At 40.1% G+C, this 13,254-nt stretch overlaps 1 protein-coding gene across 1 annotated transcript in view; it reads left to right on the top strand.

Moving 5' to 3' along the window:
• Nep3 (Neprilysin 3) overlaps positions 1-13,254 on the top strand; it is a 465,936-nt gene that overhangs the window by 426,547 nt on the left and 26,135 nt on the right. The window contains exon 13 of the mRNA XM_067140749.2: positions 12,030-12,176. Coding sequence (XP_066996850.2) covers positions 12,030-12,176 — 147 coding nt within the window. The remainder of the gene's footprint in view (positions 1-12,029; positions 12,177-13,254) is intronic.

Genomic DNA, 13,254 nt, shown 5'->3' with positions numbered 1-13,254 from the left:
AAGGATGTAATTAGTCTGATTATAGAGTTGTTTGGGCTGATTCACATTGACAGTCTTTGAAGGTGGTGCTCAAACATGGTATTTGTTATGGTGAGGCTGTTATGTATTGTGAACTGGATGAGGTGTTCTCCCATTGATTTCTTGTCCCTAACCCGAAAGCTCCTACCACACTTAATAATAAGTGGCTCCTTTATAAGCATGTTACATCATCCCATAAACTGCTTTCACCTTGTCATTGTGGGCATCTCGATTTGGCATGTAACCCTGAACCAAGTGGATGTCCCATGATTTAGCTACAAGGGTGATTCTTATTAACCTGCCGTTAATGGACTTTTACGAACTGACGAGTTCTCTCGTTGACAATAATAGTGACTTCATAGTGTCTTTGATTCTCTCTTCCAGAGATGTATACGTTATGTTGTTCCAGGCAAAAGTGGCCTTGATTTTTCCTACGAGTCTCAGAGATTCTACAAATGCCTTGTCTTCTTGTGCATTAATTTTTGCTCTAAGAGGTTCAGTTTTCCTGTCTGGAGAAGACCTCTAAAATTCCAGTGCCGACAGATTCTTCTTCGGCTACAGTTCGATTATAGGTCCAGTTGTCAATTTCACATACGGGGCCTCTCCCTCAACCCCTACATGCCTGGTAGTACATTGCAGAATCGGGGCAATGCTGATTGCTCACCAAGTCGCTCAGCAAACTAATTTTCTGTGGATCATACATTCCACAAGATGCTGTTGTGGGGAAATACCACATTTGCTCGCATATAACTCTCACTTTTTTGACCAAAAATAAGTGTGAACATTTTTGGTGCGTGATATATGTGGGGATTTGTGTGCAAAAGATCATATCCCCGAAAAATCTTAAAATTTGCATTAGGCTATTGAAACAAGACAACTGGCATTCTTACCCTATTCATTGTCACTGTCTTCAATCTCTGAGCTATTTTCACGTCGATCATTCTGGTCACCATCCCATACTGCATCATCCTGACTTCCGTTCAATACATTTGTGATGCCCACATTCAAGAAACTCTTCACAATAACACCTGTTGACACCTTAACCGATGCCCGCATAACCCAATCTCACATGAGTTCAACTGATGGCCTCTCTATTTTGCCTGCTGGCGTTAGCTCATGCTCCCCTCCTGCCATCCATTCAGGGTACAATTTACGTATGTTGTCCTTGAAGGGCTTGTTGACGGAAACATCCAAGGAATGTAGACAAAGTGTGAGTCCACCAGAAATTACGAGATCGGTTTTCATTTCCTGACAATGTTTCTTTGTATCTTCCACCAAGTGTCTGCAGAAACTGCCCAACACTAGCATTGTAGGGTGTCGAAGCAGTGCCCCTGGCCATACTCCCCACACCGTACGGACCCAGTCCTGGACAAGAGCTGTATCCATCCTTTCTGTTGAAACCGTACATGAATGCCTTTGGGAAACTTCACTTTAGGCACTATTTTTCTTTTGAAAATAACGTACAGTGGCAATTTTCTTCCGCCTGTGGTTATTGCTAGCATGACAGTGCAACGCTGTTTTTCACACCCAGTTGTACGTCAAGTACACTAGATTTTCCCTTCTTCTTGATGGTGGTGTTGCACGGCATGTCAAAGTTTATCGGGGCTTGATCTGCATTGCCAATTTGAGATAAGAGGCAATTGTTTTTCTTCCGCATTGCTATCACATGGTGATGAAAATCTTATGATTTTGTTGCTCAAATCAGTTGGCGTTCTCTGATAGAGATGTTTGCCTTTGCAGACACACTCCCTTTTGTGTCGTGAATCTACGGATCCAACCCCGGCTGACTGTCAGATCCGAACAGCTGATTCCTCTTTCAGTCGCTAGTTCACGCGCTTTGAAATGTAGCATTGTGAAATACTAAAGCCATCAAAGCCATCATTTTGCAACTCTGTAATGTAATGAAGCAACTTGTCTTCCAGCTCAGGAAACTTACCATTTTGCGGCCCTCTGAATGTCTTGCGTGTTTGGTTGGTGGTTTCTAGCGCAGCTTTCTATCTATGCCAGTAACAAACATTAAACACAGTCACACTGAATTCTCGACCAGCAGCTCTGTTACCATGTTCTTCAGCATATTTTATCACTTTGAGTTTAAACCCAGCCGTTTAACTCCCACCTTTCTCCATAACGTAAAGATTGACTTACACAAGAAAACTTAACTGAAAAACAACACTGAAATGTGAAGACAGAATACTGGTACTTGTCAACAATACAACAGATGGACGATACCTAATGCCATGATCACTTGATTGCCTGGATAGAGAAACACTCCTAGTTCACGTGATCAGCTTTGCCGAACGGGTAGCGATAAGCGTATTGACAAAGATGGAAGAGTGATAGGGATGGCTGAGTGTGACTGACTGGCTAGGAATGCAGACTTTGGGCGGGGGCTTGCGAGTTACGTACAGTATTTTTGTTACAACAGCTAGCCTCACCGTTCTGCAGGTGGAAAGAAATGCAGCTTCTTCTTGTACTTTCAAGTACAACTTATCGTAACAGCAATTGGTACAGTGCCGATATTTAATGTAAGCACATCCACGGAATACCCAAACTTTATTTTGTGTATGTACCATATGTCTTTATGATAACACCAGAAATTAATGTGAGTTATGTGTGGGGAATTTCTTTTCCTGCAATTTAAAATGTTAAAAATGGGGTGGATATATACATGGCGGCAAGTTACATGCGAGCAAATATGGTAATCAGGTGGTTTCCCTTTGCCTGCCTGATCCTCTGTTGTTGACTTAGCTGGGTACTACATCCATGTTTGGGTGCGATTTCTCATCCCCAAGACAAGAGAGTGCCCTGACCAGCAAACTTGTTTGGTTGATTTAACCAAAAATCCATTCAGTTCCCTCTTATTAGCTGTCATATATTAGGGAGAAGGTTCCTGCTAGCTGCCCAAACATTGAGACAGATGCCTTTTGCAGATGCTTCTAACCTACAGAACAGATTCTACATGATGGGTTGTATTTGCATTTCCTCCACTGAGGGATCATCTCACCACCTAAGAGGGGCTCCTCCACCTGAGGCCATTGGCCCCTATTAGGTAGTAGAGTTATTTACTGCTGCCTGACATTTGGCATTTAGTTGCCGGGTAATTGATCATTCCTGTTCCTTAGCAAGGTGTATGTACACTCTGACCAGGCATTTATTATTATTATTATTATTATTATTATTATTATTATTATTATTATTATTATTATTATTATTAATTATTGGTGTTGGTGTTGTTGTTGTTGTTGTACAGTTAAAAAAGTTAGGGGAACATGTTTTTGAACATATGCCATGCTCCACAAAACAATACCTCACCCCAGATATATTACCAACTAAACCTTTATTAGAGGTGCCAGCTATTACGGATTGTCCGTAATGATCACCACCTCACGATTACGGCGTTATGATCAAAGGGGAAATTATTACAGAAAAATGACATTAACACGAAAAAATAATTTTCTATGGAAACAAAGAAAGAAGCGTTTCTGCTCAACCTCCCTTGTTTCAGTGCTTGCGAGTTGGCAACGATACTTATATTAGATCGTCACTTCCTTTTGTTAATAGTAATGCTATTGGCTTTACGTCTCACTCACTAATTTTTTTTACGGTTTTCGGAGAAGCCGAGGTGCCCGAATTTAGTCTTGCGGGAGTTCTTTAATGTGCCAGTAAATCTACCAACATGAGGCTGTCGTATTTGAGCACCTCCGAATAATACCGGCCTGAGCCAGGATCGAACCTGCCAATTAGGAGTCAGAAGGTCAGCGTCTTAACCGTCTGAGCCACTCAGCCCAGCCTTCCTTTTCTTGCCCATAAGCGTTGTTAAATTCATTGTGTGATTGAAGGAACTCTACTCTGTTCTTTCCTCCATAAATTCTTAAGTAATGTTGTATTTACAGAAATGAGGGCTACATTAAGCACATGTAGGTACACTGGAATCACGTAATGGTTCAGAAGACGGAAGTGTCATCACAGGGGAAAGAATGCTTCAAGAATACCTACACTGAAAAGCAGCTGCTGGGTGCGAAACAAGGTACAAAGAATGTTGTATCACTGAATTAACAGGCAGTGTGCAAATGTTATTGTGTAATATGATATACTGCTGTAGAATAAATTGCTGATGGGAAGGGAAAGGGGGGTATCATTATTGAGAAGGGAGGAACATTCTATGGACTTGACTCGAAAATTTTGCTAAGGGGTAGAGTTTGATTACTGATAACCCACTTCATTGGTTGGCACCTCTGCTTTATTCTTTACCGTTGAAGTATACAAAAGACATCGATGGATGCACGTTCATTTTCAGAACACAAATGGAAATGTCAAAATAGGGGCGAAAACAAAGTGATAACAATCCTCCAGAGTTGATTTTTATCACAGTTGGACAGCTTCAGTATGGTGTATGTTCACCACGAACATTTATCACAGCTTGGCACCTATGTGGCATGCTCTGTGTAAGTTGATGGAGGTCACGTTGTGGTATCAGGTCCCATTCTTCAATGAGAGCCTGTTTGAGGTCTTGGAGAGTCTGTGGTGGAACAGGACGCTCACGAACACTTCTGTCAAGCCTATCTCACACATGCTCAATGGAATTAAGGTCGTGACTCACTGCTGGCAATTCTTGAATGTCCAGTTCTCGCAAGACAGCTCTGGTGATGAGCCCTGGCATTGTTGTGCATGAGTACGAATTCAGGGCCAACACCGTATGCAGCAACCAACACATGCTGTAGCAGTATCTGCTCGATGTACCTGCAGCGGTAAGATTACCACGGACGACGACAAGATCCATACGGCCATCAATACTAATGCCACCCCACACCATAACAGAACCTTGTCCAAATAGGTTGCCTTCCTGGACAATATTTAGCATATACTGCTCACCACGGTGTCTCCATACACGTTGACGTCCATCACGGTGTGTCAGAGGAAATCTGGACTCGTCTGTGAACAACACAGGTCTCCATTGGTGAAGTTGCCAGTTGACGTGGGTACGGGCGAACGGGCTGCGCGATGTCACTGTGTTAATCGGGGCACTCAAACAGGATGTCTGGGTCATAAGGACACTTCTCTTAACCTGTTCCGTACTGTCTGGTCAGACACTGTGATTCCAGTGACCCTCCTGAGGTCTTGTTGCAGTTCTCTGGCAGTTGCTGAATGACACCGCAATGCACAGATGGTCAGATATTGGTCATCCTGTGGGGTTGTCATGCGTCCACAACCTTGTCCAAACCTTCTTTTAACTGGCCCTTCTGATTGTAGCGATTCCACAAGCATTGAATAACTGACGAAGAGACATTGAGATCCACATCAACACGATGGAAAAGTCCATCCTTCCTCGATCAAAGTGACGGCCCTTGCAACTTGAACCTCATTAAGATGTCTCATGGGATGTGCTGGTTTGTGTACAACATGCTCAAATGACCGCAGTAGTCTGTGTACCTCACAACGATACACGGACGCACCGCTATTCACTTTGTTTTGAGGGGTCGCCTGATAGTTTAATGCATGGCTTTGCCTACAGATGGAATATAACTTTGATTTGACATACGCTGAGTAGCTAAGGTCTCAAGGTATGCTATACGACCATTGGAACCCCATCTACCAAATTAACGTTTACATACCAGATGTTACAAAACATGTTCCCCTAATTTTTTTTGAACCGTGTATTATTATTTCTTGCAAGGAAAAAATTATGAAAATTCTGCTGGTTGAATTGGGCCTGTACATTTACCTGCCTAATGGAATAGTAAATTTAATTATTCATAAAAATATATTTGGAAAATAATACTGGGTTTTTCAAAAGTTTTGTGATTTTTTTTTCCCGAGAATTTTATGAAGGTTCAGAAAATGTTTAAAAAATGTTAAAAAAGATGTTGATCAATAACATGTATGAAATAATAATTGGGGTAAAGGGCGGAGAAGCAAACCTGAAATGCTACCGCCGCAGCTGCCCAATGGGTTCTGAGTGGAAAACACTTCTTTAATATGTAAACTCTTATGAGCATTTTATTTCGAGACTGGTTGACCATTGCACCCTAATATTTTAATATAACACCACCTTGAGGGTATACTAACACTACACGAAGTCTACTTCCAAAGTCTATTTCCCAGGTAGTTTTAAGTTAGACTAAACATGAAACCTTGGAACTTTCAAAATTATACTTCTCGATAAATTTTATTTTAGTTAGTGACTTTTAGCATTTCAAATGCAATATAATTGGCTCTTAAAATCCTCATTGGTGCGCCTCAAACTCTTGGAGGAAAGTAAATCTTTGCATTTGCTGAAAATACACTCTATAGGGACACGTGAAAGAATACCTGCATTTCATTTTAAGAACATCCCCAGCAGTGATGGATATTGTAGGGTAAGTTTTCTATCTTTGATGGTAATCATCTTTTTCTCTTTCTATTTTTATATATCGTTTCTCGAAATTTTACTCAGTTACTCCATGTAATGCAGCAAATAGTTTTCTAGGAAATTACTTTAATGTACTAAAGCACATATTCCTGAGATGGTGCCCATTAATTATTAAACTTCTGCATGTTTTATCCACTAAAAATCAAAATACAGAGGTCGTTTGGGATCTCTGGGGATGATGTTTGAAGTGTTAGTAAAGCTTATGAAAAGCAATGTCTCTACCAATTGATCGTGCTCAATTGGAAAGTCAGCATTTCTAACTATAGCCCAACAAAATAATTTCCATTGCAGCAAACTTTTCACAGAGCCAGCATGTCTATCTTATCCCACTCCCTCTGACAGGCTTTCCAGGGGTCATTAATAGTGCATGGACATCTATTTCCTAAGACCCTTTTTAGGAGTCCAAATGCACAGGAATCCCTGGGTGACCCATCGGGTGCCTTCACCAGAATGTCAGTAAAAGGAATTGCACGGATTCCAGTTTCCATCTCCATTCTCTCTAAGAACAGATGAGTCGAACGAGAGATGTGGCTAGATGCTTTATCTTGATGTACCCATACCTCATTTTTTTGCCCTCCCATAGAGAGCTGTGTTGTAAATGGGTGTGAAAACCTCTTGCTGATAGTATGTGGAGTTTACCTTCACATTATTAGTGACAGGGCGAATAGTTAACTTGCCGTTGTAGTAGTATCCAGCGATGATCATGAAACCCCGTGGAAAACTTTCCTGGCATTCTCTATACAATGTTTGATTATTTTGTCCCTAGGGTGGTAGTAAATCGAGCAGGGTTTGTTACAGTCACTAAGGTACACACATGCTTCGTCTAATGTCAGCACATTTTTCCTTCTGTCCCCTGCCAGGTATCCCTCATACAGCTTTCTTGCATTAGTGCGACGTTCCGAAATGTGATGAGGCAACAGCTTGTGAATTCGGCGCTTATGCTGCTTTTCTAATTGCAGGTCCTTGTTGATTATGGTGTTAACTGTTGAAATAGACATCCCCAATTTACATGAAATAGTGTTTCAGGGGGCATGGTTACCACCTGAGACAAGGACCTTCACTTTCCTCACCACTTCTGGTGTACGACTGGTGGCTGGTCATCGATTTGCCTGTTTTTTCCACTTTGGAATTAAGCTTAATCGGCCTTTGTCTTTTATTCAATATAGCACGAATTCTGTTCTTTGATATCAAGATATCATGCTTCTTGCACATTCCTTGGATTGCAGAATAGCTAAATTTAGCATCGGAAAGGGCTGTTATGTGGCCCTCCCAGTAAGGGTCAATCCGCTTCGGCATTGTTGCAGCTAATGTCAGAAAACTGTACACATACGTTCTCGGTACTGATGTGAATCATCACTCCCCATTTTGACATGCTATGTTTATCCTATGGATATTTGTTTTCGATATTATCAGAGTATCAACTCACCAGATATCCCGAACGACCTTCTGTAATGTAAAATGGTTAGTCCTGTCACAAAATAGAGCCATGCATGTGACTCAAAATTCAGTTTTTTACAAGAAAAGGTCATATGCAATTTCTTTGCAACTGTAATGGTACTCCAGAAAATTACACTTTTCATGTAAAAGTACACGGTCCAGAGCAACCACTGTTCAGCTGGGTTCTTGCCCCAGTTGGATTTAGCACTTAGGCTACATAGTGAACAAAGAGTCCTTTGGAAACAAATACACCAATTCACCAGTACTTCAAAAGAACAGTTTAAATGCTAACATTGGGTAGAAATAGAAGTCAGTGGCATCGCCAGCTATAAGCTTGGCAGTGATGAGCATGTCTGCTGGTTTATTTATATTTTTATAGTGTGCTAGTATTTTACAGGAACAACTTGATGTACTGAACAAGAAAATTGAAAAGTATGGTATGAAAATCAGTGCAGAGAAAAGCAAGACCATTGTGATATCAAGAGGCCAGTATCCAGTAATCGGGAGATAGTGGGTTCGAGCCCCACTGTCGGCAGCCCTGAAGATGGTTTTCCGCGGTTTCCCATTTTCACACCAGGCAAATGCCGGGGCTGTACCTTAATTAAGGCCATGGCCGCTTCCTTCCACTTCCTAGGCCTGTCCTATCCCATCGTCGCCATAAGACCTATCTGTGTCGGTGCGACGTGAAGGAAATAGCAAGGGAAAAAAAAAAAATCGGTTTATGATCAGAATAAGTACATTGAAAATCCACAGCCTTTTTACATTCATTTGACAGGGTCAGGAATGGAATGAATAAAGCCCCCATCTAGCGGCGAGGATAGGAATTGTGCCGGCTGCCGAAGCCTGTCGCACTCCTCTGGGGCAATGTTTAATGAATGACAAATGAAATGAAATGATATTGGACAGTGTTGCTGGAATGAATGATGACAGGGAAAACCGGAGTGTCCGTGGAAAACCTGTCCCGCTCCGTTTCGTCTAGCACGAATGTCACATGGAGCGATCAGGATTTGAACCACGGAACCCAGCTGTGAGAGGCCGGCGCGCTGCCGCCTGAGCCATGGAGGCTCCTTATAAATACATTATGAACAGTAAAATCAATTGGTCTCGCCTCCTTTTACACCCCACCGCCATTAAGGTTATTTACCCCCCCCCCCCCCAAAAAAAAGAATAGAAGGCGTGTTTCTTTATGTTTAAAGGAGATTCCAAACACCAATGTTCACGTCTCTTACCTTCAGTTTTGAGATAGAAGTGTCGCCATAAAAATAATTCACTTATTTTGCACTTCCTTTCACCCCCCCCCCCCCAAGTGAATTTTCTGGCAAAAAATACTTGTTTCTCTAATAGTAAAGGATCTTCTAAATAGCAATTATCATGACTCTAACTTCTTGAGTTTTTGATTTATGTGTCCTCATGAAAGGAATTCAAATCCTTTTCACTCCCGCCCCCCAAGATGATTTCCCCCCCCCCCCCCCAAAAAATGCGTTTTTCTTAGTTTTTAAAGGAGATCCAAATACCAATTTTCATGTCTGTAACAACTTTAGTTTTTATTAGATGTATGTATCCTCGTACAATTAAGTCAATTAATTTTTCAATTCTTTTGCCCCCCCTTCATTGGATTTTCCGAGAATACGTGTTTCTTTACTTTTAAAGCAGATTTCAAATATCACGTCTTTCATGTCTGTAACATCTTCAATTTTTGAGATATCAGTAGCCTAATTAAAATAATTAACACCATTTTCAGTCACTTTTACCTCCCCCACCCAAGTAGTATTTCCGAAACCTAAAAATACAAGTTTCTTTATTATTAATTGAGATAAAAATACCATTTTTCATTTCTGTAACATGTTAAGTTTTTTGAGATATACTGTAGAAATTCTCATTTTAATATTTCACCCTCTTTTTAGTTCCCCTTAACTGGAGTTTCCAAAAACAAATCACCAATGTTTCTTTACTTTACAGGAGATTCTAAATACCACATTTTACGAATGTAACAGTTTACGTTTCTGAGATATTCTGTAGATCTAGTCTTTCAAAAACTTCACCTCAATTTGTCCCTCCTGTTTAACTGCCATTAATTGGATTTTCCAAAAGGAAAAAAAATACGTGTTTCTTTATTTTTAAAGGAGATCCCATATACAAATTTTCAGTTCTGTAATATCTCCAGTTTCTGAGATATATGTATCCACATTAAAGGCATTCAACCGACTATTCACCCTTTTTCACCCCTCCTACAGGGATTTACAGAAAACAAAAAATTAATACATGTTCCTTTATTTTTAAAGCGGATTCTAAATATCAATTTTTACATGTGAAAACTTTTAAAGTTTTGAGATATATAGACACTCATTTTAAAAATCCACCCCCCCTTTCACCCCCCACAGTTTGGATTTTCCAAAAAACAAAAAATACATGTTTCTTTATTTTTAAAGGAGATCCCAAATACCAATTTTCAGGTCTGTAATATCTTCAGTTTCTGAGATATAAGTATCCTCATTAAAGGCATTCAACATCTTTTGCACCCCTCCTATTCGGATTTTCCGAAAACAAAAAAAATACATGCTTTTTTATTTTTAAAGGAGATTCTAAATACCAATTTTTACATCTGTAAACTTTCAAAGTTTTAAGATATAGATACTCATTTTAAAAATTCACCCCCCTTTCCACCCCACATTATTTGAATTTTCCAAAAACAAAAAAATACCTGTTTCTTTATTTTTAAAGTAGATCCCAAATACCAATTTTTAGGTTCTATTACCTTCAGGTTCTGAAATATATGTAGCCTCATTAAAGGCATTCAACCAATTTTTCACCCCTCCAATTGGGATTTTCTGAAAACAAAAAAATACATGTTTCTTTATTTTTAAAGGAGATTCCAAATTTCAATTTTTTTGTGTGCGACATCTTCAGTTTTTGAGATATATGTCTCCTCTTGAAAGGTGTTTAACCCGTTTTCCCCCCTTTTTCACTCCCCTTAATGGGATATTCCGAAAACAAAAAAATACATGTTTCTTTATTTTTAAAGGAGATTCTAAATACAATTTTTTTACATCTGTAAACTTTTAAGTTTTTGAGATATAGATATCCTCATTTTAAAAATTCACCCCTCTTTTCACCCCCTTAGCGATGGAATATCCAAAAATCCTTCCTTAACGAGCACCTACATGTTAATAGGAATTTATCCCCAAAATTTCATTTCTTTACGTCCAGTAGTTTTGGCTCGGCGATGATGAATCAGTCAGTCAGGACAAGTTATTTTATATACTACGTATATAGATGTTTTTTAATTTCCCTGAAACACCTGCAGGATAACTGGTACAAAGAATACCCAGAAATTGAGGCCATAAAGCTTTCCACATGGGGGGGGGGGCATCTGCAAGCACGCATGCACGCGCAACACACACACACCTGTACCTGTTGCTGCCTTTGCTGATGACCATGTATCAGCATGAACATTTTCAGAATAAGGTTACTGTATTGAAGGGTATGTTTTCACAAGAGCTGTTAGTAGTAATATGGTGATACATATGTAGACTGATAAAAATACTCCTGCCGGGGCGAGTGGCTCTGACGGTTGAGGCGCAGGCTTTCTGACCCCAACTTGGCAGGTTCGATTCTGGCTCAGTCCAGTGGTATTTGAAAGTGCTCAGATACGTCAGCCTCGTGTCTGTAGATTTACTGACCGGGCGAGTTGGCCGTGCGCGTAGAGGCGCGCGGCTGTGAGCTTGCATCCGGGAGATAGTAGGTTCGAATCCCACTATCGGCAGCCCTGAAGATGGTTTTCCGTGGTTTCCCATTTTCACACCAGGCAAATGCTGGGGCTGTACCTTAATTAAGGCCACGGCCGCTTCCTTCCAACTCCTAGGCCTTTCCCATCCCATCGTCGCCATAAGACCTATCTGTGTCGGTGCGACGTAAAGCCCCTAGCAAAAAAAAAGTAGATTTACTGGCACGTAAAAGAACTCCTGGGGACAAAATTCCAGCACCTCGGCATCTCCGAAAACCGTAGACGTAGTTACTAGGACGTAAAGCAAATTATTATTATTATTATTATTATTATTATTATTATTATTATGATTATTATTATAAAAATACTCTTTTCATCCTTATAATATTTTATTTTATAAATCTGTATAAGTGTAAATATTTCTGTACTTTTCATTTGCAGGAAGAGAATATGACAGTATTGGAAATCTTCATCAGTGGTGGAAGAATGAAACAATACACAAATTCAAGGAAAGGACTGACTGTGTGGTTGACCAGTATTCAAATTACAACATCAACAACAAGCATCTGAATGGAAAACAAACACTAGGTGAGCTATTAATTTTTTTCACTGCAATGAAAGGTAACAAAATATGTCTCTGCTATAAGTTATTCATTAATTTTAGTCAGACAGAACACCTGTGGTCTGCCTGTCAATCAATCAGATCTGCATTTAGGGCAGACGCCCAGGTGGCAGATTCCCTATCTCTTGTTTTCCCAGCCTTTTCTTAAATGATTGCAAAGAAATTGGAAATTTATTGAACATCTCCCTTGGTAAGTTATTCCAATCCCTAACTCCCCTTCCTATAAACAAATATTTTCCCCAATTTGTCCTCTTGAATTTCAAGAATAATGTATATATATAAGTATAATATGTATGGGTAATGTCCAATAATGGACCAACTCTATTGGTATTACAGCTTAGTCGAGCAGCTCGTCTCCTTTCTTCCAAGTCTTCCCAGCCCAAACCTTGCGACATTTTTGTAACATTACTCTTTTGTTGGAAATCACCCAGAACAAATCGAGCTGCTTTTCTTTGGATTTTTTCCAGTTCTTGAATCAGGTAATCCTGGTGAGAGTCCCATACACTGGAACCATACTCTAGTTGGGGTCTTACCAGAGACTTCTATGCCCTCTCCTTTACATCCTTACTACAACCCCTAAACACCCTCATAACCATGTGCAGAGATCTGTACCCTTTATTTACAATCCCATTTATGTGATTATCCCAATGAAGATCTTTCCTTATATTAAAACACCTAGGTACTTACAATCATTCCCATAAGGAACTTTCACCCCATCAACACAGTAATTAAAACTGAGAGGACTTTTCCTATTTGTGAAACTCACAACCCGACTTTTAACTCCGCTTATCATGCCATTGCATACTGTCCATCTCAACATTATCGAGGTCATTTTGCAGTTGCTCGCAATCTTGTTGCTTATTTATTACTCTATACAGATTAAGTACAAGCTGGTAGTCCTTTTATAAAATGTACACATCGTGTATTTCTTGGCTCGATTATTATAGTCTCTCCAGGTAGGCTTTCATGTAAAGAGGGCTCCACATTTTCTCACCCTTCAAAGAACTTTTACTGCAGTGTGCCCGCTTTCCCCCACCTCTCTCT

Source organism: Anabrus simplex, chromosome 2 (assembly GCF_040414725.1).
Source record: "Anabrus simplex isolate iqAnaSimp1 chromosome 2, ASM4041472v1, whole genome shotgun sequence".
NCBI classification, from domain to species: domain Eukaryota; kingdom Metazoa; phylum Arthropoda; class Insecta; order Orthoptera; family Tettigoniidae; genus Anabrus; species Anabrus simplex.
The sequence above is the reverse complement of the archived record's forward strand: the minus strand, read 5'-3'. Positions and strand labels throughout refer to the sequence as shown.